At 32.9% G+C, this 27,730-nt stretch overlaps 2 protein-coding genes across 7 annotated transcripts; one reads left to right on the top strand and one right to left on the bottom strand.

Moving 5' to 3' along the window:
* The first annotated feature begins 1,148 nt into the window (after positions 1-1,148).
* LOC105334544 (glycerol kinase) lies at positions 1,149-25,215 on the top strand. 2 transcript variants are annotated; one of them, XM_011438042.4, is made up of 17 exons: positions 1,149-1,362; positions 2,846-2,919; positions 4,056-4,162; positions 5,980-6,057; positions 6,342-6,421; positions 6,775-6,912; positions 8,425-8,534; positions 8,648-8,750; positions 8,888-8,955; positions 9,718-9,760; positions 9,861-10,020; positions 10,618-10,714; positions 12,929-13,013; positions 22,110-22,230; positions 22,929-23,072; positions 23,644-23,721; positions 24,308-25,215. In XM_011438042.4, the coding sequence occupies exons 1-17, from the start codon at positions 1,303-1,305 to the stop codon at positions 24,403-24,405; spliced, it is 1,644 nt and encodes a 547-aa protein (XP_011436344.3). In that variant the 5' UTR covers positions 1,149-1,302; the 3' UTR covers positions 24,406-25,215. The 2 variants fall into 2 exon arrangements, with proteins under 2 accessions (XP_011436344.3, XP_034299727.2); XM_034443836.2 differs by having other exon boundaries at positions 24,303-25,215.
* LOC105334543 (uncharacterized) lies at positions 16,465-20,863 on the bottom strand. Of its 5 annotated transcripts, none has more exons than XM_034443837.2 (8): positions 20,248-20,863; positions 19,886-20,158; positions 19,736-19,786; positions 18,792-18,836; positions 18,514-18,582; positions 17,465-17,575; positions 17,309-17,348; positions 16,465-17,206 (listed from the first exon to the last, which is right to left on the bottom strand). In XM_034443837.2, the coding sequence occupies exons 1-8, from the start codon at positions 20,297-20,299 to the stop codon at positions 17,107-17,109; spliced, it is 741 nt and encodes a 246-aa protein (XP_034299728.2). In that variant the 5' UTR covers positions 20,300-20,863; the 3' UTR covers positions 16,465-17,106. The 5 variants fall into 5 exon arrangements, with proteins under 5 accessions (XP_034299728.2, XP_065933200.1, XP_034299730.2 ...); XM_066077128.1 differs by having other exon boundaries at positions 17,465-17,579; positions 18,536-18,582; positions 20,248-20,860; XM_034443839.2 differs by lacking the exon at positions 18,792-18,836.
* Positions 25,216-27,730: the final 2,515 nt, after the last annotated feature.

Here is a 27,730-nt window from a genome sequence, read left to right as displayed (position 1 = left end):
AATTCAACAAAGAAAAAACCTGCTTATCTAAATTCTTTTAATTGATATTTCATATCAATTTAGTTTCCTTTGAATATTTTATACATGTCACGTGCGTTCTTTTTGTCAACTCCATATTCATTCACTTTTTTTTAATATATGTAAATTTTAGAAAAATGTTTTCTGCGAGAAATAGTGGAAGGGGGAGGGGGGGGGGGGGGGGGCTCTACCCATGTGTCATGGCAATGAAGAAACTTATAATCTGTAGGAGTAATTTTAGTACTATATATATATATATATATATATATATATATATATATATATATATATATATATATATATATATATATATATATATATATATATATATATATATATATATATATATATATATATATATATATATATATATATATATATATATATATATATATATATAATGTAATTATATATAAATATCTACACATAATTCGTCCTCAAAACGTCAATTGACAATTTCTTTATACTCTGAACTGCATAAATAACAGTGTTGAGAAAAATCAATTAAACAATAATACATATAATACATACATTGCATGCATTGGAGTGACAATACAAAAGTGAAAAAAAAAAAAGGAAAAAAGTATGATTAGAAATTAACCTGGAGAGCTAACTATCTCAATTATAACTTTAATGAATTTACACAGATTAATCAACAATTTTTTATTATTAGTATTAAAGAGTTGTTGAAAGTAAACATTTGGTTGTGTGTAGAAGTATGAAGGTATGTATAAAACTCTTTTATCTTTAATTGTTATATCTGTACAATGAAATAAATAATGAAATTCATCTCCTATCTCAATACAGTTACATTTGGTACATATACGGTTTTCACGAGGTATATCATACCATCTATCTCCGATTCTCGTCAGGGGACTAGCTGCAGGTCTGTAGGTTCTCGATCAGTGTCAGGCTCCCCAAGGCTGAGTCCACCCGTGGGGACTTGCTCCGAGTGATAATTTTGATTTCTCGGGGAAGGGGTCAGAGGCCGATTTCAATTAATTTTTACTATAGGAATAAATTTTTTACAAGTTTTATAATTAAAAAAAAAAGGGGGGAGAGGGGTGTTGGAAAAGGTGGACACTTTTCTAACATTCCGGATAATTTAAGTTTGATCGATGCCGCTTCTGTGCATTACAACCCTCACGGTTTCCTTCGCAGTTGACCCAGCTCTTTGACTCGTTTGAGTGTGTGCAGTTGATATAAGATTGATATATAGGGGTTTATGTAGATTAGATACAAGCAATGTAAACTCTGATAGGCAAGCAACCGACAAGAGCAGTTATGGCGTCCAAAACACTTGTAGGGGCCATTGACCAAGGGACAAGCAGTTCAAGATTTTTGGTAAAGGTGTTTTTGGACTTTAATTTAAATGACATTGCTGTACTGTTGAGAGTTTAACATTATTTGATATGCATGTTAATCTAGTAATGCAGGTTCACATTAACCCATGAAATCGGCCCCAACAATATTTTCTTGACTATTATTTTTAGTGATTATAGATTTCTTGTTTAAAGTTTTAAGCAAAAATATAGGATTTCCTTTAACTGTCTTTGATAATGGTTAGACATTCAAAATATCTCTCTTTTATCGTGGCAGAACCCCCCACCCCCCATCCAATCAAACTAAGTCAACATGCACAAAGAAAAGTATGCCATATGGAATCAAGTGAAGTCGTACTCAAAGTGATCAACTCGATCATACCCAACACAGACCATTGGTCTGATGATAAACATGATATGTGGATTGTAAATATAATAATTAAGCTGTTAACAAGTTAAGGTTAGCTTTTGATATAATTACAAATAATTTAGAAATTAATGAGATAATTGAATGTAGAATCTTGGATATATCTTAAAACAATTTTTAATGTCATATCCATGAAGTTTGCCAAAGAGTTTTCTATCTTCGACTACCGGTATTTCAACATTTGATAGATAATTTCTTTTTTTAAAAATGCAATCTTATTTTTAAAAAAATCGATTGATTATATTGACAAATTTGATAAATTCTTCTCACTCTTTTATTGATAAAGCAGACATAATAATATAATTAAAGTCATTTTTCAATCAGACTATTTCATTACAAGTCTGTTTAGGTACGAGTCAGTTTGGTTACGAGTCTACTGTAATTCGCCAACATGCTTGATACATGTAATTGTTTATGCTTGCAAGATAATTGAGTTAAAAATGCATGTAATCAATTTTTAAGAGAATCATTAAAGTTTGATAATGATAATAACTTCATGTACTGCCACTATTCTCTGCAATTTAGATACAGTACTAGATAACTACTGTATGTTGACATGAGGCATAATTATGTCAACAAGCATTATAATTAAGCAGACATAATTATATATACAGGGAATCAGCGATTCAATGGAACCTGTGATATAAAGAGGAGAGAATATACATTATGCCTACATGCAGTATTTTTAGGCATGTATCAACTTATTCACATCAACGTGCAAGATAATTATGTTGATATGTGACTTATTTATGGCTTGATGCTAGTAAATTATGTTTACATGCAGGATAATTCAATAGATAAGTCTAAGTCTACAGTTATAATTATCTTGCATTTTGACATAGATAAATAACACTTCAACAGATTAATCCTGGATGTTGACATAAAAAACTCACATACTGATCAACATGATAATCTGGTATGTTGACATAAAGAACTCCCATACTGATCAACATGAAAAAATATTATGAAATAGTACTTGATTTTATTGTTTATTTTTATAGGAAGTATGTCATAATATGGAGGTGTCCCATACCACCTTAATATATGTTTTTCTTTGAAAGTTCTTTTTCAATTTCAGATATTTTGCAGTAAGACGGGGGAGTTGATTACCTACCACCAGACAGAGATTCAGCAACTTCTTCCAAAAGAAGGGCAAGATTTCTTAGCTTTTATATTAATTCAAATTGCCGCAAGCAATTTAGCAAGCATTGTTTTTGTCCCATATCAATTTCATTCTATAACCCTTTACTGGTACTGTACCAGTTATCGGCTAAGACCAGTTATCGGCTAAACTGAGAGTTCGGGTTTATAGCACGCGACAATCCAAGATTTTTTAATTCAGTCGTCTTTTTCGAATAAAGAAAAGTAAGTTTGCTTGAAAACTTTCTTGAATACGTTTTATACATGAGCTTAAACGACCTTTGTTTACCGCTGATATTACATCTTTGCACTTTCAGCAGTGGGGGAAGTGACGTAATAAGTTAAAAATAGAATATTACCTCTTTGTGATACGTTGTTATATCCCTTCTTTGATTTGACATATAAAATCAATACATTTAACATGTATAAACAAAAGGAATTCACGAACTTCCAAGAGATTCGTAGCGCAATTGAACGCCTGATTGCACAATTATGTATTGAATAGTATACGATTTGGTGTATTGCCGTATGATAATAAACGAATTATTTTATGAGTTTTGTTTAAAATGTATCATGACCCCGAATACTTTAGTCTGACCTCACAAGGGGCATAATTCAAACTACATTTAGCAGAGTATAAAATCAACATGAACACGGGTTTTTACTATGTTATTATCACGAAGCCGATAACTGGTACAGTAAATCGTAAAAACTCGGCAAATTCGGGGCGTGCTTAAAAGCACAAGACAAGATGTTTTGGGTTCTAAATAATGATATAAACTAACAGATTGATAAATAAGGAGTTCACTTTTTAAAGTATGTGAAGTTTTATCCAAAAATATCAAGAAATAAGGAATTACGAAAAGAAAACGTTAAATTTTAGCCGATAACTGGTACAGTGCCAGTACAGTCGTATAATTTTTTATGATACATTAAACACAGTACATTTATTAACATCAAAGCAATTACATGTACATGTTTATGTATCAAGTTTGTCTTAATACTTTCTCCTGCTTGTATCGTTATTCCTAAAATTTGATTCTTCTAGGATGAATTTAAAACCCCCATCCCAGAATTTCCTGATATGACAACCATCTCCTCAGTTGCTGCAGAGAAATGTTCATTGATGTCGTGTTTTATAATTGTAGATGGGTGGAAGAAGATCCCAAGGAAATCTTGCAGTCTGTCCATGTATGCATTGAGAAAGCAGTGGAAAATTTGCAGGCACTGAATCTGAGTGTCTCTGACATTAAGTGTAAGATATTTTTTGATCTGACATGGAATAATTAAAGAATAAAAGCATAAAAGTCCTTTTTTAAAACAATTTTCCACAACGCAACTAGAAGTTTTGCTGTTAACTAATTTTTTAGCTCACCGAGGGGAAGTTGGGGGGGAGCTTATGCTACAGCCCCAGCATCAGCGTCCAGACCTGGTTAAAATTTTTGTTGCAGGTCCCATATCTAAGTTATTACGTATCCTGTCTTCACCAAACTTGCATGGGTGATGCATCTGGACCTTCTTATGGACTTAAAAGAGTTGGATGCTGAATCTTGGCCATGAATTTCAGATGCTGGAGGAGGTTTAGGTTTCTGGAGCAGGTTGAAGTTTTTGGTGCAGGTGCCTTTTGATAGCCATTTCTAAGTTACTGCTTGTCCTAACCTCACCAAACTTGCATGGATGGTGTTTCTTTGATACTGATGCACCTGAAAAGCTGGAATGCTGAATCTGAGCCATGGGTTTCAGATGCTGGAGGAGGTTAAGGTTTTTAGAGCTGGTGCCCTTGTGATGGCCATATCTAAGTCATCTCTGGTCTTACTATATATAGTATCTGAAACAAACTTGGATTGATGGTGCAGCTTTTAATATATAATTGATATAAATGATAATAGACATACATAATTTGAATAAAAAAATCATGTCAAATGAATATGTCATAATAAGATAACATCTTGTTTTCCTTATACATGTAACATATCATGGTATAAATCAGAATCTAAGATTTTCGTTTATGATAGAGGTGGTCTCTTATTGTTGATGCTTCATCTTGGTGAGCTTTGTCATCTTTTATTACCTATGTTTTCTTTGAAGCTCACTTACCTACCGGATGTTGACCATGTAATGACGAATCAGGATATGATAATGAACATGATAGGCTTGAAATATGTTTACTTATGGTAGTATATAATGTGACTTAATAAATAATGCATGCATGGAACATGCTCTTTGTATTGGAATACCGGTAAATTTCCACTTAAGCTTTTAGAAAAATATTGTTTTGCAACAGATATTTTAATTAAAATATCAACGTGATCTTCATGGTGTTTATTTTTAATTACCAGAACTTAGTCACAAGATTGTTTTTTAATTTGTCTGTTACAGAATTAAACAAAAGAATGTATTGGTGATATATTGCTTATTTTAAAAACAAATGAGTATAAATGAAAAATTGAGATGTTTTAGATACATATGCATATCATAATATCTTATTGCATTGCCACTGTTATAAGTCCCCTACCGGTTTCACCGGAGGGGACTATAGCTTTCCTCTGCATCCGTCTGTCTGTCAGTTCGTCTGTCCGTCTGTCTGTCTGTCTGTCTGTCCCACTTCAGTTTTCCACACTTTTTTTCTTTATGCGTTTAAGGAATAATATGAAATTTGCTGAACAGCTTCAAAATGTCAAACTACAGATCAAGTTTACACTTTTGTAGCGTCTGGTTGACATATTTTCGAGAAAATAAATTTTTTATATTCCAATTTTTTAATGTTCGGGTTTGATATTCTGCATAACAGTGCATTGTTTTCACAATTTCCACAAACCGGTAGGGACGTGTATTGCTTATGCAATACTCTCAGAATGCTTGTTACTTATTAGGTTTGTTACTAACTGACTATGGAAACATATTGGATTAATCAAAAATATAGATGGCGAGGCTTCACCTCTCTGTCTATGAGATTTGTCAACCAGATTTATTTTGTGTAAAGATGGTGCCCGAGGTATGATAGAGATTGGTATAACTACATGTACAATGTATGTGTACATTGTACATGTTTAAACGATGACTTTATTTTAGGCGTTGGTATAACCAATCAAAGAGAAACCACTATTGTATGGGACAAGCTTACTGGACAGCCACTCTACAATGCTATAGGTATCTCTATACACCTGAAGCTTTGCATGCGAGATTAGAGGCAAATTCATAATGTAAAAATTTTACATTTATCTTATACACTTTTTATGCAGGAAAAAATATTAGTTTTAAAACTTTTTGACATGTGATTCAATGCTTAGAATGATTGGTTTTTTTTTGGTCTTTATCTTGTACAAACAAGAGTGTAAAACATAAAAAACATGTCATGTTAGTACATGTAACATGCATGTTTATATGTTAATGTAAGAAGAATTATGTGAGTGTTTTGTACTTATCTGTTTTAGTCTGGCTGGATACAAGAACATCTTCAACCGTTGACAAGCTGATTGCAAAGACCCCACAGAAAGACAAAGACCACTTAAGGGTAACACATAATTCAAATTTTTAAACTCTGTCACTGTGGGTTTTTTTAAACTCTGTCTTAAACTGTGTACTATTGTCTAACGTTTAGTCATTTGATGTGGGTAACCATTCCAAAAGTTATTATAAATGTTTTTTTTATCTGCTGAACTAATGATCAAAACTGGTGAAAAGATGGCCCACTCTCAAAGGAACTTAGGATGTAAAAATTTATGCTTTTTGTATTAATGCATCTTTGCTAGCAAAGTGGACCAAAAACTCTTGGCTAGTGAAGATATTATTTGTGTCATGAGTTCATTTCACAATAAAAGCACTATGAATTGCATTAACAAATGAGGTGTTTATTTTCCTGAATAGGCTTACTGCGGGCTTCCCATAACAACATATTTCAGCGCAGTGAAGTTGCGATGGCTGATGGAGAATGTAGAGCCTGTGAGAAAGGCTATACAAGAGAACAGGTGCTTGTTTGGGACAGTGGATTCCTGGCTCTTATGGGTAATTTCTTATGTCTGTGTGCAATACATGTACAATTAGAAATTTGCTATTTTCATACCATAAAATCTTGTGTATAATACACACTTTTATCCAGCAAAAATTTAATTAAAAGTGGGGATTGCGTGTTATGCATAGGAACAAAATTTCTACCCATTTTTTCAGGCTGTAATTTTGGATACCGCGGGAGTATGACTGCCGGTTATACTTGTTATTGCTTGTCATACAAACTGTATGATTGCAAACTAAACTTGCTTTATCTGAAATACCATATTCTTAATTTTATTTCCATGTTTTAAAATATTTATCCTCTCTGACTGCTATTCCTTGCATCAAACAAGTTATCACCAGTGTATTTGCCATTATGTAAGCAGCCACTTATTGACTTGGCACGTGGTTAGTGTTTGTTTAACAATTTCCGCTGTCAGAAGCATGCACCTGTCTGAGAGTCACCTGTCTTAGAGTCTCGTGTCGGACTTCACTGGAGTTCTCAAGTGCAGGAAGAATGGCAATTATCATGATTTCATTTAACTTGTTTATTTGGTGTCCAGTTTTGCAGTTATAAGTTATTGCTTTACATATGCACTGTTAAAATTAGATCGATCATTTGTACGACTTCATAATGACGATATATGACATACATACGTTTCTTCACAATGTTTATTGAACAAGAATCAAAGAGTTTGACTGTAATTAATCAATTAAATCATTTCTTTTGATGTTGTTTTGGTTTAGATCTGCAAATGTTATCGCTTTAAAGCACTAAGCTTGGTTGCTGTTCGTCTCTTCATACTTGATGATCTTCAACTTCTCCGCCATCATATAAAAACTTTTCTTTACCCATCATTGAAGTGTCAGATGATATTTGATACCAATGTAAATCATACTGTCCTTTATATGTAAAGTTGTAAAAACGAAAAAACGATAAATATTTTTCTTAACTCTGCCCATTTAATTTTCATTTTCACATTGTACGCTTGTCATCAATTATAACGTTAATCAAATATTGCGCTTGGATTACATTTTGATAAAAAAAAATGGTGTGTGTTTTTTGGGGGATGAGACTTTGACACTAATATAACTTTGGCTAAGTTCCGATAATTTTTGGGGAAAATAGCAGCCGTCGATTTTAATCTCTCAAGCTATATTCCAATTACAAAATTACAGAAATTGCTCTTGAATTATAAAACTATCATTAAACATTGATAGTTTTGGGGAAAACGACAGCTGTCAATTTGGGTGCATATTATATACAGGACCTACAGTCTTTTCATCATTTTTTGGCTAACTTTGGGGGTGCATATTACATGTATACACAAGCGGATATTATACATCAGTGTGTATCATTCACAAGACTTTATATGGTAGTTTTTTCTGGCTTATTCCTGGAATTAAGGTACCGGTATATGCAAATTCATGCTATATACTCTTTATAGTTTTGTAGAATTAGAAAGATTTATGTGTTTTATTGAAATAGGAGACAACATGTGAAACATTGAATTTTATTGTGTTTAGAACCTGACAGGAGGTGTTAGTGGGGGTGTACATGCCACAGATGTAACCAATGCAAGCCGCACGATGCTTATGAATATTCATACTTTGAGATGGGACGAAAAGCTTTATGGGTAATTTTTCTTTGATTATTTACAGTGATTACCAAATATTTTGCCTACGGTAATTTCCCACCACTTATGTGATAGATAGGTTTGAATAAAAACTGTTGACATTTTTTTTTCAGTTTCTTTGACATACCAATGTCCGTTCTTCCTGAGATCAGGAGCTCCTCAGAAGTTTACGGCCAAATGAAAATGGGACCTCTACAAAATGTTCCTATATCTGGGGTAATTATAGTCTTTTTTTATTGTTCACACCTAGGGACTATGTCCCAAGCGTTTTTGCTCCTACCCTTTTTATGTGGTAATACGAAAATATAGTCCAGACAAGCTTAAAAACTGATGTCTTTTGTGTTTTATTTTAGATTTTGGGAGACCAGCAGTCAGCAATGGTAGGACAGATGTGTTTTAAGCCTGGGCAGGCAAAGAATACGTAAGGATGCCCAGAATTTTATTTGTTTTTATTTCTATGGAGTACGTCAGTAAAATGGTGCAAATGTACTACATGTACTAGTATTCATTCAATGAAGGGCATTTTCATTAAGTTGTGAGAGTGTGCTTTCATTCAGTCATTGGATGTGCTTTACAGTCATTTATCTCTGTGTGATGTGTAATTTCAAGAAAGCTGTACATGTGATTAAAATGTGCTAATAGCTTAAAATTAATTTAATTTATATTTTGTGTAGTTTATTAATCATTTTTTGTGTGATGTGTAATTTCAAGAAAGTAAATGTGCTAATAGCTTTACATTCATTCATTGGTTGTGTATTTACTATAAATGTTTGTGTGACGTGTAATTTCAAGAAAGTCGTCCATGCGATTTAAAGGTGCTAATAGCTTACAATTTATTAATTGACAATTAACATTCATTTGTTGGTTATGTAGTTTACAGTCAGTTATCTCTGTTTGATGTGTAATTTCAAGAAAGTCGTACTTGTGAATTAAATGTGCTAATGTGTGCTAACATTCATTCATAGGTTATTTAATTTACTAGGTATCAGTTATCTTTGTGTGATGTGTAATCTTAAAAATGTCATGTTTTTTGAAATGCCGTCAAAACAGTCTGGCAGCTAGTTTATTTATCTTTTAACACTTACATATTAACTATGACAAATACACATATACCTGTATACTTCACTATAACAAGATGAAAGAATGACAAACTGCTAAGCTTTATAGAACTTTCTTTACATAGATACGGCACAGGATGTTTCTTATTAATGAATACAGGAACAGAGGTATGTGGAAAGGTCATCCTATTAACTAGAATTTCATTTTCAGCTCAATTAAATTGGCAATAGTTGATGAACATATTTTTCCTGCTGATCTTTTGCCTAGGCTGTGGAGTCCAAGCAAGGACTTTTGACCACTGTGGGGTATCAACTTGGAAAGAATAAGCCGGTGGTGTACGCCCTAGAGGGAGCAGTGGCTATAGCAGGCGCCTGTGTGCGCTGGCTGAGAGACAACCTTGGGGTGATCAAAACCTCTGAGGAAGTGGGTAAGGCACATTTCAGGTTAAAGTTGAAGAGTCATTGAATTCAAAGCTGTTTGTTATTAAGGCTGAAGGGATGTTAGTGGTTGAGGAGATGGAAGTCATTTTGTCTGCATGTAGGATGATTCCTTCAGATGTAGAAGTTTTCAGAATTGTTTTTGAAAAAAAATGAATAATGGAACACAAATGATACATGCAATTGCATACCTGTATTTTGTGCAGTTTTTTTAAGTTTGTAATTTCCTTCTTTGAACAAAGAAATCATATTTCAGAAATGATACTTCAATGATCCATGAAATAAAATTATTTGTGTAGCATTCCACCTTAAGATTTAATATATTTACCAGTATTTTGGATGGGAATTTGCCATCCTAAAAATTTTTTTATTCATGTATCTTTATTTTAAATGTTGATCAAACCAATAACTAAATTAGAAGTTGATATGGGAGACAAACAGTTCTGAACTGTTTCATATTGAATAAAGCAGACTTTACCAGTATCATTCAATATTTAATTGGTCTGCAATGATGATTCAATTTATTTGAAACTCTGACAGTATAACATTCTGTAACATTGTAACATTACTTCTCCTCTTCCTTGTAGAGGTGCTCGCTGCTAAGGTTGACAGCACACACGGCTGCTATTTTGTTCCTGCCTTCTCTGGCCTATTCTGTCCATACTGGCAGATGGACGCAAGAGGGTATTGAACTTTTATGTAATATTTATCATCATTATTTTTACCAAAGCATTCCATAAGTCGGATATCTATTTGCCAGTGAAAACTTTGAAATTCAGCAGAAACTTTAGTATGATGTCAGAGATCGCGTTGTTCTATCTTATTTATTAACAGCTCTATCCCATTGTTAATTATAATCAGCAGATCTTTAAAATGTCAGCTTTCCTGTTTACGCTAATTTTTTAAATATTGTCTCATATTGCATCATGGCCATACTCTATAGGATGAGAATATTTAAGAAATATGTTACGTTAAAGCGGTTAATTATCAGGGAATTTTCTACTTAAAAGCAAGTGCTGTTTACGTGATATAATTCTGTATTTGAAGTTTTGTCCTTTTAGGATAGAGTAATGACATTAGAGAGACTGTACAGCTGAAAAAACATGTGTGTTTACCCAAAATTAACATTAAAGAGACTGTACAGCTTAAAAAAAAAACATGTGTGTTTTACCCATTGTAATGTTAGGAAACAAAAAAATAACTTTGATTGTTACAGTTGAAGTACATAAAAATACCTTTCACATACCTAACTAATGAAATTATAAGCTTCAGGAAATTTAAGGGTCATATAAACCATATTAAGACTATCTTATTTATTAACAGCTCTATCCCATTGTTAATTATAATCAGCAGATCTTTAAAATGTCAGCTTTCCTGTTTACGCTAATTTTTTAAATATTGTCTCATATTGCATCATGGCCATACTCTATAGGATGAGAATATTTAAGAAATATGTTACGTTAAAGCGGTTAATTATCAGGGAATTTTCTACTTAAAAGCAAGTGCTGTTTACGTGATATAATTCTGTATTTGAACTTTTGTCCTTTTAGGATAGAGTAATGACATTAGAGAGACTGTACAGCTGAAAAAACATGTGTGTTTACCCAAAATTAACATTAAAGAGACTGTACAGCTTAAAAAAAAACATGTGTGTTTTACCCATTGTAATGTTAGGAAACAAAAAAATAACTTTGATTGTTACAGTTGAAGTACATAAAAATACCTTTCACATACCTAACTAATGAAATTATAAGCTTCAGGAAATTTAAGGGTCATATAAACCATATTAATCTTAATATATTGTTTATTTGTACCACGTGGATTTTGATTGACAGTAATTGACATGTGCTGAAAACTACAAGATCTTTGCTCAACTACGCTGATCATTTTTTCAAGTTGGTTTTTGGGAGTTGATTTTAATCAACTGTCCTATGCAGTTCCTCTGGTAAACTGGAAGTGAAATAGAGTTAGGACCGGGTCGGTCTAAAGACGTGAAATATTAAAGACCTGAAACTTTTAAAAATGATCTATACTTTTATGTTTTGCATCAAATAAAATGACTTTGTGTGTGTGATTACATTTGTATTATATTTCCATATGAAATGTGGTAGAATATTATCATGAAATGACATCCATATGAATTATTTACCGGCATGCAAAAATATGAAAGACTTGAAAATTTGTATTGACCTGAAAGTTTCAGCTGACCTGAAATTTTTTTTTATCAATAATACGTTTCTATGTTCTGCATCAAATTACATGACTATGTATGGGGTTTTACCATACTGTACATGAAGCTCGGAATTGTTTTTGGAAAAGCCAAAAAATTCATATTAGAAAACATGTGCACAATATTATTCATATACAGCTGAGGAACTACCTGCCAATAAACTTAACTTTGCCCGTACTTCAGTACTTTGATTAATAAGGTGCACTGTACTGTCTTAAAATTTTTAAAGTTTTGCTTTAAAGTTATGAAATAAATATTTAAATCCTTATTTATGGTTACATTGAAATTATTGCATTTCCTTTTAAACTTTTCAACCGTTTTAATTTCTGATAGGAAATTACTTGCCTAGCCTATCTTAGCTAAATATTGTGAAGGAGGGTGGGGGGATATGACACCATCCTAGGGGGCTTAGAATTTGGGTAAAACTTGATGCAGTCTTTAAAATAATTGTACCTACACCTTACTTTTTAGCAGACAAGTTACTAGTAGGACAGGGTTATAACAATTAACCTCTTTGGCAGGTTTTGGTAAAGGCTTTATTGATCATATATCGTGTGTTACTAAGTAATTGCATTATTCTTTTAAACAATTCTCTGTTTTGGCATTAAACTAACCTAAAAAAAATATTTCCCCAAATTTGTGAAATGATTTATTTATTATTGTTTCAGAATCATTTGTGGGCTAACCCAATTTACAACAAAGGAACACATAGCAAGGGCTGCCCTGGAGGCTGTGTGTTTCCAAACAAGAGAGGTAAACGTTTTTAAGGCAACAGTCTTCTTGCGGATGAGATTTTTACATTTTTTAGGCATTGAGCCATGCTCGACAGTCTTCTAGCGATCATCTAGTCTGGTATTCATCCAGGTTTTTAGGTCACCTGAGTGATTCAGATGACCTATTGCAATTGGTCTTCGTCTGTTGAAGTACAGTGTGCGCCGTGTGGTGAGCATCATGCGTTAACAATTTTACATTTTCATTGGCCTATTGTTGCTATTTTTGGTGTGAAAGCATCTCTATGGTAAGAGAAATGCCAATTTTTCAAAAATATTTGACTCTATGGCAAGCCAAAATGGCTGTATAGTGTTAATGCATATAATGGTAAAAATAATCTTTTCTACTACCACACACTTGTAAGGAAAACTGAACACATAATTTTGTAGACCAGAAAGTCCTCTATCAAAATTATAAATTTCATGTCCCCAAGGTAGGGGTTCTGACCCTAGTGGGGCCAAAATAATCATTAATGCATTTAATGGTTTAAAAAATCTTCTTCTTTACTTCTGCTGATACTGAATAAAAACTGACTGCCTATAAAGAAAGAAAATAAAGCAATCTATCAAAGTTTTTGAACTTTCTAAATAAACAAATATGATTTTTAGTAGTACATACCTGTTAACCTTTCAAAGCTGCTATGTGGGAGAATCTCCCCCTTACCAACTTGGCTAAGGGGGAGATTTTGCGTAAACGACGTTTTTTCACGTGAAATGCAAATATATATTAAAAATACTGTTAGATACAAAATGTACCTTATTTTACCATTGTAATTAATGCATTTGCAATCATTTTAAATTTTATTATTTCTATGACTACCAGTGTGCAATTACAATTTGGGTTGTGTTCAGAAAACTATTAATTTGTTTGCATGGTACAATACAAGAAGTCAATAGTGCCACTTTTTATATTAAATCTTCGACTTATTGTTCAGTATTGAACCATCACTGCATGCTGACATCTAGGGTAAACACAGAAAATTTATTTTGCGTATTTTTAATATGCAGTGAAACCCAGTTAAGAAAATACCAGTAAATAATACTCATTAAAATTATTTTTTGCCTTATATATAGGAAAGATTTTTAATTCACAAAACAACACGTATTTCTCCAGTATCATTTAAAAATGGTCTCTGTTGTAATGTCTATAGCATCCCTGTAATTCACAGTACCGGTACTATACACTTTGAAAACTCTTGTGAAATGCTTTTACACTTTTTCCTCAAGCTTCACTTTTATCGGTAGCTTGTATAAACACTCAGTGTTCCAAACTCTGATTGTTACCGACCATGCTGGCCAGACAGAATTAGTCACGACTCACTGCACGTGGCTTGGGTGCTTTACCTGTGCACCTGTTAAGTGACACCACTGGCTGTGTATTGTTTTCTTTGGTGTTACAGAGTAAAATCAAGATGTTTTAAGCTTTCACTTATTTTTTACAAGGCCTATGCATAACTAAATAGGTAACTGATTTAAGTCAAAACCGGAAGTAATCGTAAAAAGTAAACTGGACTATAACATGTCATACTATGATCACGGTAGACAGTTCTTGGATGGATTTTGATATATTCAAGCTACACAGCAGCTTTTTTTTAGCTCAAAATAAAGAAAAACCCGCAGTGGTTGTTGAAATTTGCATGAAAATATTCAGAATTGGGAGGGGGGACTATGGGGAAGACAAATACGATTGCGGGAGAAATTTGTCTCCCACGCGGGAGATGGGTTGGATGCGGGAGATCTTAGATTTTTAGGCCGTTTTGCGGGAGTCTCCCGCGCAATGCGGGAGGGTTAACAGGTATGGTAGTAAAGTAATAATTGGCAAACCAAAATCACTGGTATGCAGTCCATGTAAAGGGATTTTTGGTATAAATGCCAGATGGTGATGAAATGTTAATGCATGTTGAATATTCTAAAACTGGAACAGGTGAAGTGTGTAACAACATAACAGCCATTTTATAGATTTTGTTGTTGTTGAAATGCAAAGGGAGAGTTTCTGTCTGCCCCTGGGGATGGGGGATGGGTTGTTGTTTTAAATAAAACATGTATATTAGCTACCTTATTTTAGTTTATCTATGAAAACATATACACATAAAACCTATCTTGAAAGTTAAAAATATGGAAAAATTATTTTCTATTGGTTTCATAGTCTTTTTGAAAGATTCCTGGCAGGATGGTGGTTGTCATTACAATATTATAATTTCTCTACTGCAGGATGAAAATTACTGTTGAACTTCGGTATCTCAAACACCGATATATCGAATACAATGGATATGTCCAAGTGATTTTTAAGTCCCAAACACTTGAACTTTCAGCATTTTATCCTTGATATTTTGAATACTCGGATATCTCGAAGTTTTTAACCAGTCCCATCTACTGAACTTTATTCATTTTACAACGATTGATAACAAGTTCTACAACGTATATTAATATCTCTCGGTTAGCGCAAAGGGGTCATTGTTGTGGGAAGAAGCCAGAGTACCCGGAGAGAACCCACGTGTCCAAGCGGGCGACCTCCATTCCCTATTACAACCACTGTCGATCATGGGGATCAAACTCGGGTCGCAGCGGTGAGAAGCAAGTGCATTGTCCATTACGCTACTTAGACACCTAGTCCCATCTAATTCGAGATAACGAGATTTGACTGTAAATGCATATATGAGACTCCTCGACAAGTCTGTATATGGGCTATGGTACTCAGGTGATCGTTAATGCCTATTGGCCTCTTGCTTAGAATTTAGAAAGTTTTTTGGATTAAACAATACTGGAGCATTAAAAATGATCTCATTAGCCCAGTAATTATAATGCACATGAATATATACGTCATACTGCAGTTACTCAAGTGACTGATAAGGCCCATCGGCCACTTGTTAATTTGATAATATACCCCTAACTTCCTTACCTTACCCCCACACCCCCTTTTATTCTTTTTCATACACTGACCAGTAATATTGATAAGGTATGGTATATGGCGTATAGCTGTACCTTGAAATATAACTGATCAAGTCCGAGTCACACATCCATCCAACTTTTTTTTTTTTTTATCAGAAACCCTTTAAACTTATTGTTGTTGATATTTTAATCTACTTTGAGGGGAAGTTTTTCTCCTGTGATTATTCACGTAAGATACTTGTATTTAATCATTATAAATAATGTAACTAATTGGCTAATTGAATGAGAAAAACTCCAAAACAATAAATTTCGATATAATTTATTGAGTGATACAGATTTTAAACTCGAATTATATTTTTTAAGTGGCATATGCTGGCAAGTTTATAGAAATATATTAAATATTTTTGTCCACATACCACTTCTGCTGTCTTATGTATGGTTTTGAACTATTTCTATGAAATTGCTTTTCTTTAGACCTTCAGATCAGTTGAATTGAAATAACTTGAATCTGTCTACTTGCAAGGTAATTGTCATATTTTGGGGGGGGGGGGGGGGGGGGTCAAAACCTTGAAATGCCATTCTATAAATCCTTTACAAGTTTAGGTGACCATTAAGGACATTTGGACTCTTGTTAAAAGTAATGTTTCAAAAGTACTTGACACAAAATGGGTTTTTGTAAAAGTCAACAATGATTTATTTTATAAATTTTGATATGCGATGACACCAAAAATCAAATTAAAATTAATTGTACAAATGCTGCTGTGTTTAAAACTTTCATTGTCAGTAACCAATGCATTGAAATGACAACTGATGTTCCAGGGCTGGCAAAGGAAAGCCCTATATCACCACTTCAAGTTTTTGCAATGCATCTCGACAGTTTACTGTGAATTTATTTTTGTGATGATATTATTTTCAAACATCATAAAAAATGATACGCACAAATTTTGCGATAAAAAATTTTAATCATTGTATAAAATTACGATGCAAGTATAAAGGTTATATATTAACCCCATTTTTGGCAAATATTATGACACTTGAATATAATAAACTCATTGCTCATATATACACTTCTACTGATTATAAAAATGTCATGAACATAAAATTCAAGTATACTTGTAATTATTACATGAAAATAATTATGAGATACATGATCTTTCAATTGAAAAGGTTAAATTTCAATAACAATATTAACGCTCAATTTCCTGTGCTAGTGAGTATTGAACTTCATCGTAATAGTGTGGAGTGTTGTTGGAATAGCACGTTGATTTCACATTGACTCCAGCTGACCTTATTTTGAAACAATATATACAATTTGAAATTTATATAAAATTAATTGTGATAGCAATCAGGAAATACATGATGGCAATGAGGAAAATATACATATTATACCTGGCAGACTGGGGATCGTTCTGCTTTCTGCGTTTTGTACCTAAAAAGGAAACTATATATATACATGTAATTGGTTATCAGGGGTATAAAGTTCAAGGAAAGTACTTAATCGTTTTTACATTAGTGAGGCATTTTTTAATGCAGTGTACTTTATACCTTCGAACTTCCTTATGATGTGGAGGTACGTGAGAACAATGACTGCCCCAATTACTACAGGGAAAGCAAACACTGACACCCAAAAGTAGACGTCGCAGAATCCACTGGAATCTGTGCAGAGAGTGGGTTTAAAATGATATGTTTAATTGTACATGTATCACTGTGTAATATTTCTAAAAAAAAAAATATGGCAATTAAATTACCAAAATTTTATTATAAAAATTGTCTCATTTATAAATTTTGAAGTTATACGTACCCCCTGATATGTAGCTAATTCATTTGATTAAATTAATCCATTGAAAAAGCACTGAACAGAACTTGTGGCTAGAAGGTCATAATTTCCAACTTTTTCTTATTTCAGAGTTAATCTTGCTTTTTGTAGGATGTAATGTTTTAATTTATTTAAGGGTTGAGTATTAAAAAAATCAGAGAGAAAAGCCACATTATAAGTGTATAAATGATAAAGTTTACTGAGCATAAAAAGCATCAAACAAAACAATATGAAAAATGTAAAAATTTGTACTTATTTACACAAAACCATGTTGTGATAAGAGAACATTTCATTTTAAAGTGATTCGATCACTCCATTTTGAAATAGATCGAAAATCAGCAGAAAATTACTGAATATGATGGATAGCATGATGCAAAGGGAGTCCCAGCATTTAGATAAAATTGATGAAAAAACCATGCAATTTTGGATAAAAAATATGATTTCAAAAAATTTAGTTTTAAGTAAATATTGATTACAAAAGCCCCAGACGCATTCAAACTCATGATCTACAGTTCACAAGCCAATACTTTAATCGCAGAGCTTTCATGATATTCAACCAAATTCAATATTTACAAACAATTTAGCAAAACATTTACTGGTAAATTGCCATCTTGTGAAGTAGTGTTTAAAAAAGAAGTATCGGTATGTCTTGACGTAGTGAGGTACCTTAAAGCATCTGTGTTTAGTCAATGAGACCTACGCATTATGTATGTTAATAGATCATGTCTACAATTTATTTTCTGTAGTGCTTTTAATATAACAATAGTAAAAGAAGTACCGGTAAAGTGTATCATATCTGTTTCTTGTGTTGGTGAAATCTCGGAGGATGATTGTTGAAGGATGCTGTCTAAGCAAATAAATTCTTTTATATTAAAACAACATTGTCAATAACACACATATCACCTCTTATATGCACAAAAGTTAAGTTAAAATTGGGAAATGAATAAAAAAAATTCAGAAAAGTTTTGTTTCTGCAATGAAGTTTCCATTGTCATTGAAATTATTTAATGTGTTGTTTCTAAATGATAAAGATAAAAGCAGTAAAAATAATGATACTTGTTTTTGGTGTCGGTGTCTGTGAAGATGATTGAAGGATGCAGTCTAAACAAAATTGGAGAAAACAGCGCATATGTTCATTTGGTTTAGTCATGAAATACAATTTAGAAATTATTTTTTTTTAATTAAATTTATTCAAATATATTATGATACAAGTTTGCAAAAGTACATTTTCTAACTATGATCAGTTTTTAATATATTTAACAAGCGATAAGAGAAAAACAATATTGTCTTAAATTTTGGTGGTATCGAACCCACAACATAAAAAGCCTAGGTATACATGTATAAGGTTAGCTTTTGTTTGGTGATTTCCGACACAACAAAGTAGGCTGTAAATACTATGTGCTACTTTGGCCACAAATTTACGGACTTGTATTATTTTTTTCAAAAGGTTCAATTGTTGGGATACAAAATGATATTATTAATGTAAAGTTGGTCATCACTCCACCTTTTTGTTGATTGAAATCGGTTTGTTTTTCATTAGACCTTATTCAGACTATGAGGAAATTATGGAGCACAGACACACACTTTAAAAGATATAGTCTTGAAGTATGTTCTAAAAAATGTTACTATTTGGAGAATTTGATATGTTTACACCTGTTTGAGTCAACACATTCTAAGTATTGAACACATTCAAGGGTTACAAATCGATGAAAAGTTAAATTCAAATTGTTTTTGATAAAAAATTTTTAAAAAATACCAGATTAATTGATATTTTAATCTTTCAGTATCTTATCCATCTGTGTATAGGACATGTCATTCCACCCATCTTTGTTTTCATGTATAGTTTTGATTGGCATCAAAGTTATTTTGTGTAGTTTTGATTGGCATCAAAGTTATTTTGTGTAGTTTTGATTGGCATCAAAGTTATTTTGTGTAGTTTTGATTGGCATCAAAGTTATTTTGTGTATTGTTTTAAGATAACAGTAATAATTTAAACATACCTGTTTTGGGTGTTGAAATCTCTGAAGATGATGATGTCTGAATGTTGCAGTCTTAAACAAATTGAAATCTATTATACACAGCAGCACTGACAACAACACTGTCAAACAACCTCCTTATGTACAACAACTACCAGTGGGTTATAAACTTACCTCGAGGAATTGAAACATAATTCTCTTCCTTTAGATCCACCTCCCGTTCTCTTTTATTATTTCTTCTTCGTATAGGTGTCCAAGTTATATTGTAGGATTGACCTGGCTGTACATCAGCATAAGTAAATCTTCCTCTACTCGTCTCGATGCCTAAATTATCTTTGTCCTTTGCATTCCGAATATCAATGTAAACTTCAGAATGAGTTTCTTTATTCCATTGTATGAATACTGTACAACCAGTTGTAGTAACATGAACATTCACCCCAGCAGTACCTGTAGAACAAAACTTAAGATTATATCTAGTTTATGAATAAAACATACCCACTAATTACTGACGGAGGTAAAAATAAAAAAATACCCACTGACAACTAGGAAAGAAACACATGTAAATATTGATGACAAGAACAGTTCCATTGCTGAACCTTGATAACTATACTCACAAAATTTATTTCATTTATATGCATTACCAATCAAGGAAGGCATTTCGTTTATTGGCTGGGAAGTTTTGCATGTTCATATTTCCCATATAGATGGTATATTTTCATAAATACTAATTTTTACATTTGTCAATGCCTTTGCTTGTGATAACACTATGTATCGAATTTATACTATACAGTCCAATAAATTCAAATGACGTAAAACTAGAGCACCAGCGGGATTTGCTTTTATATATATATATTTAAATATTTTATCATACAATGACTGAAAATTATATAAATATAAGTAAGAAGGTATCATTCTTTGATTATTATGAGGTGATAATTTCAGTTGGGGCGTTAAACTACTCAAAACTACTTTAGATCAGTAAGGGTGACCTTGAACCAAGTTTGTAGGTCTAAGGTTTAGTCTGAGATTCGGAAGGTCATGTGTCAAACACAGATGATGATTTCCAGTGTCTCGTGCTCAAGAAATGGAGAAAAATGGTGGCATTTAGCAAGAAATTCAAAATACAGTACTAATTTTCATATTCCTTGGATTTTGGTGTCCCCTAGGAAACCAAGAATGGGGTAGAATAAAATGTACATTTTTCCTACCTCTGGTACATATTACACGTATGTTTTGATATTCTTTTTTTTCTTAGTAAACAGTGTAACATACATGTATCTTCAAATTAGAAATAACCACAAATTCAATTAGAACTAAACTGGTGCGTGAATTGTGTTTAATAGTACTTATTGCTATATTTAAGAATTTCATGTATCTGATACATCTACTTTTAGAAATGAAGAAAGTACTGTATACTCGGAAATATTTGCTCCCATTTTTTTCCACCCTTTTGCCCTTGTTTTCAGCTTGCAAATTTATGACTGGGTGAATTCTAATGTCTCAAATTACCTCTTTAAACCCAGCTGAGTTCGGGCAAATTCAAGATGGGCAAAACTGTTTCAAGTGTAGATGGGCAAAAATAACCCTGTATATACCTGGTAGTCATTTCATATGGTCATGAAAATAGTTCAATGCTGTCTCTATAAGGTAATTGAAAGTTTATATGGAAACAATCAGTGGCAGCTAGTTGACATGGTATCACTCATATAGTGTGTTATTACCTTTGGCCTTTGTTCTATTTGACCATGCATGCAGCAAATCCATCAAAAATGCTTAGAGCAGCTAGGGTAGTAATATACATTGTTATACTTTCATGTTAAATACTGAAATCTGATTGGTTAAGACGCAGTTCATAATCCTTTCTATTACCCTCAGCGTTAGCAACGCACTTAGCAACGGGTAACATTAAAAATTGTTACATGCGCGAAAATTATGCGTGTAGGTTCACTGTAGAATTCACGTTATTCCAATGTGAAAGCAGTAAAATTTTCTTAAAAATTAAGACATTCAGTATAACAAAATAAATAGTGCCTGTTTGGGAGAATAACAGTTGATATTGATACCCCTCGAAAACCATTGTCAACCTCCGCTTCGCGTTGGTTGACAATGGTTTTTTCGGGGTGTCAATTTCAACTGTTACCCTCCCAAACAGGCACTATTTATATATTGTAATTTAATTGTCTGTATTGGTACATGTAACAGTCACCAAGAAGTTCTTCTATCAGCTGTTGATAATGTCATGTCCTCAGTCTGTAGAATTGTAGAAAACAAAACATCCACCTATGACTACTGAGGATTAGGGATCTTAGCTGATAGTAAGCAAACGGGAGTGTGTACTACTATACAGATTAGGTGTTTGTTAATTGCTTTCATTAAACAACATCCTGTGTACTTACAGATTCTTGAAGCAATGGGTAAGGACAGTGGCATCCCCCTCCAGTCTCTGCAGGTTGATGGAGGGATGACGGCCAATCAGCTGTTAATGCAGCTACAGACAGACCTTCTCGGAATCAGTGTAGGCAAGTATCATAACACAGGAAGTTTGGCCTTGTTGTATTAGGCTATTTTTGATGTAAAGGTCATTTAGTAATGAGATAAACAAACTGTAGTGTCAGGTCTTTTACTACGGTAGTAGATGTTGATAATTGAGACTAATTATATTTTGCTACCTTACCCAGATTTGCCACATTGTTGAAAAGAAAAACATCTACACCTGTGTCGTCTACATGATTTTATGAATGAAAATGAGAGGAAATGGTGCTAATGAAGGAATGGTTTTTTAATTAAACATTCCTAAATGCGTTAAGCGGCGGAAATGTTAACATATTGATAATCTTATCTTAATGTCACCGTTAAAATAATAGAAATATTACGTCGGTGTAAGGAGTGGTGATCTGGACTGTTTTGGTCTTGTTATTACAATAAAGCTTCATATTTTCACGATTTTTGTATTCATTATTAAACACTTGCAAATTAATTCTTTTTTTTTTAGGGGGGGGGGGGGGGATTTGAATATATATACCGGTATATATAACCATATTGGCCTAGCTGTCTCAATATCTGTCTGTGTGATTAATAATTCCAGTGCACATCAATTTAAGTCCTGTCCATAACTTTATTAAGAAGAAACAAAATAAGTTTCTCATGTGGATATTAAATATATTAAAAAAAAAAGGACCCATCATTGATAGTGCCTAGTCTCATTCTATAATTGTAGTTCGACCGTCCATGCCAGAAACCACAGCGTTAGGGGCAGCCATGGCTGCTGGGGCGGCAGAGGGGGTGGGGGTGTGGAGCCTGGACTCCAAGGACCTCAGCAATATCACCACAGATACATTCAACCCCTGTATCAGAGAGAAAGGTAAACCAAAGAATCTACTTAGGGACGTATGTACTAGTTTATTGATACCTCTGTTTATATTTTCTATGTAAATTACATGAAATAAAGTTGCTACTCTCTCTAACTGTGAAATAGTTTTCGTGCTATCTGCCCATGGTGAATAGTCGTTTTAATTATCCACTGACATCAACTTTCCTCGTTTTTAACTTTATAACAACTCTGGTGTCGTTTAAATCAGAGTCCAATAACTCGAATTTGTTTTTAAAAATCCACTTTGGTTTCAAACAAAGTTTTCTTTGGTATAGTGAAATACCTATTTACTGAGTGTTCAGATAAAAGCAAAAACATTTTGTTGTATGTTCTTTTGTAAAATGCACATCATAACCTTGAAGTTGCAGATATACCTTCAAGTTGTTCTAATTTTTTGGTATATATAAATATAAAACAAAACCCCATGCATCAACTATTTTTCTCAAACAATGAACAAGGATAATAGTGAATTGACATAGTAAGACACTATAATGTTAGAGAATACCAGACTGGAGAGCCTAATTTTTCAACAGTGCTGATTGCTAGGCTTTATTTATTGTAGAACGAGATGCAAGGTTTATTCGCTGGAAGCTTGCTGTTCAGCGATCGATGCACTGGGAGACAGCAGAGGATGTAGTAGGTAAGATGTCCCATCATTCCACGATGTACATGCAGTGCTCCTGTAAAAAGTGATTGTAATGCCAAGCTTTAGGATTTATCAAAAACATGACTGCATGTGCTGTTGTAGAGGGGTTGTCAGGGGAGTCTGGACCTACTGGTACTTTATACGAAATTCAAATGGTAAATTTAAGGGGGCTGGGTGGTCAACAAAATTAAGCACCAGATCCACCTAGCTCTTCTTCTTTAGGAGATCTATTTTGTATAAAAATGGCAACGCCCATCCAGCTGTCTTAAAATAGGTCTCAGAAACCTTCTCACTGCAAACAAAATTATTCCACACCCCTCTTCGTGGGAAAAATTATTTCTGGATTTGACAAACAAGGAAATAACACGACCAAACAATTCTAATGAAATTTCATGTCTCATCGGAATGACTTGCAAACTTTCTATGTGTAGTAATTCTTTTTCATATAACAATGATCAGGTTGGTTTAATATTCGATAATCCTGTTAATGACAATAAATCAGTAAGACCAAACAATTAAACCTGCCATTGGCCTGTGATGTTGCTAATGTATATCCTGTTTTTCTTTCTTGCAAGATTAGAAATCCAGCCTTGCCCACTGAGCACGGTTCCAGGAGGCATCTTTATAATCAGCAGCTTAGCAATGTTTATGCTCTCAGAAATTATACCACATAGGTGATAGTGTATTTTTATCTCTATTACATGTATATAGAAAGCTTATACTTTTTCATGTTTTTTTACTGACTTGATGTGAATTTACAACTTTTTAAAACATCAATCACATGTTTATTACATGTATTTATGGGAACACATGATTATTTACAAAGTGGCATATCCTATTAGTTTACATTTATTTTTTGAGAGAGAATAGAAAGGGTGTGGATTTTGTTGCCTCATATATGTGCTTAATTCGTTGTATTGAAATATTCACACCATGGAGAAAAGAAAAGAAAGATTCACAGGTAAATTGTTTTGTGGGACATGATTCTAACTGGTGTAACATTAGACAATGGTGCTATATTTACATGCAGATGAAATGCAAGGTATTGAAACTTTCAAAGAACTGAAGGAAAGTACTTATATTCATCCAAACAAACATCTGTGAAGATGATATGGAAACTAATATGTATTCAGTTTTATTGGCATATGCATATAACCTAATTTGTCATGAGAATAGTCAGAAGAATCATAAGATGGATTAATCAGTTGTGCATAAATCTTTCAAAGTTTCCTTCCAAAATATCCTTTGGTCATGCAATATGTACAATGCATATGAATCTTTCTAGTCATTTTGGTGCGTTCTTCTGACGTGGAAATGTGTTAGAATTATTTTTCTTATACAGCTGGGTTTTTTTTATAAATGATTATTAAGAGTGAACTGTGTCGTCATAATATTAATAAAATCTTCTGTGATATCTGAATCTGAAGTGCATGTATTTAATGAAACTTTGTTCACAATTTGATTTAAGTAAAAGATTCCACGAATGTTGCCATTTTTGTTTTGTTTTAAAAAATGTACTGATGGAGACGGTAAGTGGATATAGGTCATTTATGGCCCTGAAAATGCACCAAAAAGTTTGAAAATTTTCTAAAAGAACCAAAAAGGAACAAAATCATCAGTTCCTAGATAACAGACATTTTTTGATTAGAATTCAAGGGTCACTTGATTCGAACAAAATAATCATATCAATGCTATATTTAGATGTAATTACCAGGTAATGCCTTGTACATACTCTACTTTCATTTTTGTTCCCTACAAGTGGCCTATATATATTCTATGAAGCAAAATATGTGTATATATGTTTTTAACCGGGTTTTCCAACGGAAAAATCCGGTTATTAAAATGGTGAAAATGGCGGGCGGGCGGCTGCCAAAAGGGTACCCTCATTGTACGGATAACTCCTCCTACAGTTTTCAAGATAGGAAGTTGTTCTTTTGCAGATCAATTGTACATATATCAGAGGTGTGCATATTGCTAGGATTTTGATTTCCGATAATTTATCGAAAAAATACCAGCTTTTGAACTTAGTCATTTTTTGGCAAAATATTGCATATAGGGTACCCTCATTGTACGGATAAATCCTCCTACAGTTCTCAAGATAGGAAGTTGTTCTTTTGCAGATCAATTGTACATATATCAGAGGTGTGCATATAGCTAGGATTTTGATTTCCGATAATTTATTGAAAAAATACCAGCTTTTGAACTTAGTCATTTTTTGGCAAAATATTGCATATAGGGTACCCTCATTGTACGGATAACTCCTCCTACAGTTCTCAAGATAGGAAGGTGTTCTTTTGCAGATCAATTGAACATATATCAGAGGTGTGCATATTGCTAGGATTTTGATTTCCGATAATTTATTGAAAAAATACCAGCTTTTGAACTTAGTCATTTTTTGGCAAAATATTGCATATAGGGTACCCTCATTGTACGGATAAATCCTCCTACAGTTCTCAAGATAGGAAGTTGTTCTTTTGCAGATCAATTGTACATATATCAGAGGTGTGCATATTGCTAGGATTTTGATTTCCGATAATTTATTGAAAAAATACCACCTTTTGAACTTAGTCATTTTTTGGCAAAATATTGCATATAGGGTACCCTCATTGTACGGGTAACTCCTCCTACAGTTCTCAAGATAGGAAGTTGTTCTTTTGCAGATCAATTGTACATATATCAGAGGTGTGCATGTAGCTAGGATTTTGATTCCCGAAAATTTATGAAAAAAATACTAGCTTTTGAACTTAGTCATTTTTTGGCAAAATGTTGCATATACATGTAGGGTACTCCATTTCACTGGATAAGGGTTGACATGGATTATGGATACAGTTTACATAAAAGAAAACCCGGTTTGCTGTCACATTGACAGCTTTTCACTTGTTAAAATATGTAGCAATTCTATAGCTATTAAAATTTAAAAAAAAAATACTGCAAAAAATGTACGGTACTTGTCGTGTTAATAGAATGATATCACAATATTGACTTCCATCGTGAAATTTATATTGAAAACATTAATGCATACAATTCAAAAATTAATATTCTAACTTGAATTGAAATTCTTTCGTCTTCATTGGTCCGAGTGGGGGATTTACAATGCCTTATACGCTCCTGTTCTTTTACCAAAGTTCTCTTGTGTATGTTAATTTACTGATCAAAATTGGGGCCAAATTACACTATCCCTAAACCTATTTCTTTGTTTAATTCATTCATTCATACTAGTACTTTTCCTCAGAACTGAGATAATTTTAGATTACAATTATATAATTTATCTGTTTATGCACACAAATCAGCAATTGCAGAGAAAAGAGGAGAGAAAAAAATTGACATAAGCGTACAAAATGAAGATTAACAATTATTATAATAAATGTTAGGAAAGTATATACATCAGGTCACGACAAAGGGTTAACTAATTGACCATATATATCTGGTAACACTATCTCTGAACACATATTTCTTACTTGTTTTACCATTTATTCATGATATTGGTACTATTTCAATCAATATTTTTTCCTTATATGGAAGCTAGGTTAGCACGTATTAACTAAAAGGAAGCCTGGAGTTCATGCTGTTCCTGGTCTTAATATACCTGGGTAACTACAAAGCTCACATGCACATGTTACATTAAAACGGTTCTTTTCACATTCAGAAATTTTACACCATATTAGGCCTATTATAATTTTTAAATGTTGTAGAAATCCAACTTAAAAAGATTTTGGTTTTACATCATGTGCCTGCATGTGTGAGCTATAGATCAAGTTTCTGACTTGAAATAATACAAACAGTTAATGAATAAAATACGATATGAAACCACTATTAATAACAGATATTTGACTGAACATTGTTCTATTTCCCTATATTTTTTATGTCTGCTCTGTAACAATAGGAGACTTTATAACATAATTTTGGTTATTTTCTGATAGAAAAGAATAATAAAATAGAATTGTGTTTCCTGTTTAATTGCATTTATCTGTTATTCACAAATTACACATCAATTAACCCCTTC

Source organism: Magallana gigas, chromosome 2 (genome assembly GCF_963853765.1).
Source record: "Magallana gigas chromosome 2, xbMagGiga1.1, whole genome shotgun sequence".
Lineage (NCBI taxonomy): Eukaryota > Metazoa > Mollusca > Bivalvia > Ostreida > Ostreidae > Magallana > Magallana gigas.
The sequence above is the reverse complement of the archived record's forward strand: the minus strand, read 5'-3'. Positions and strand labels throughout refer to the sequence as shown.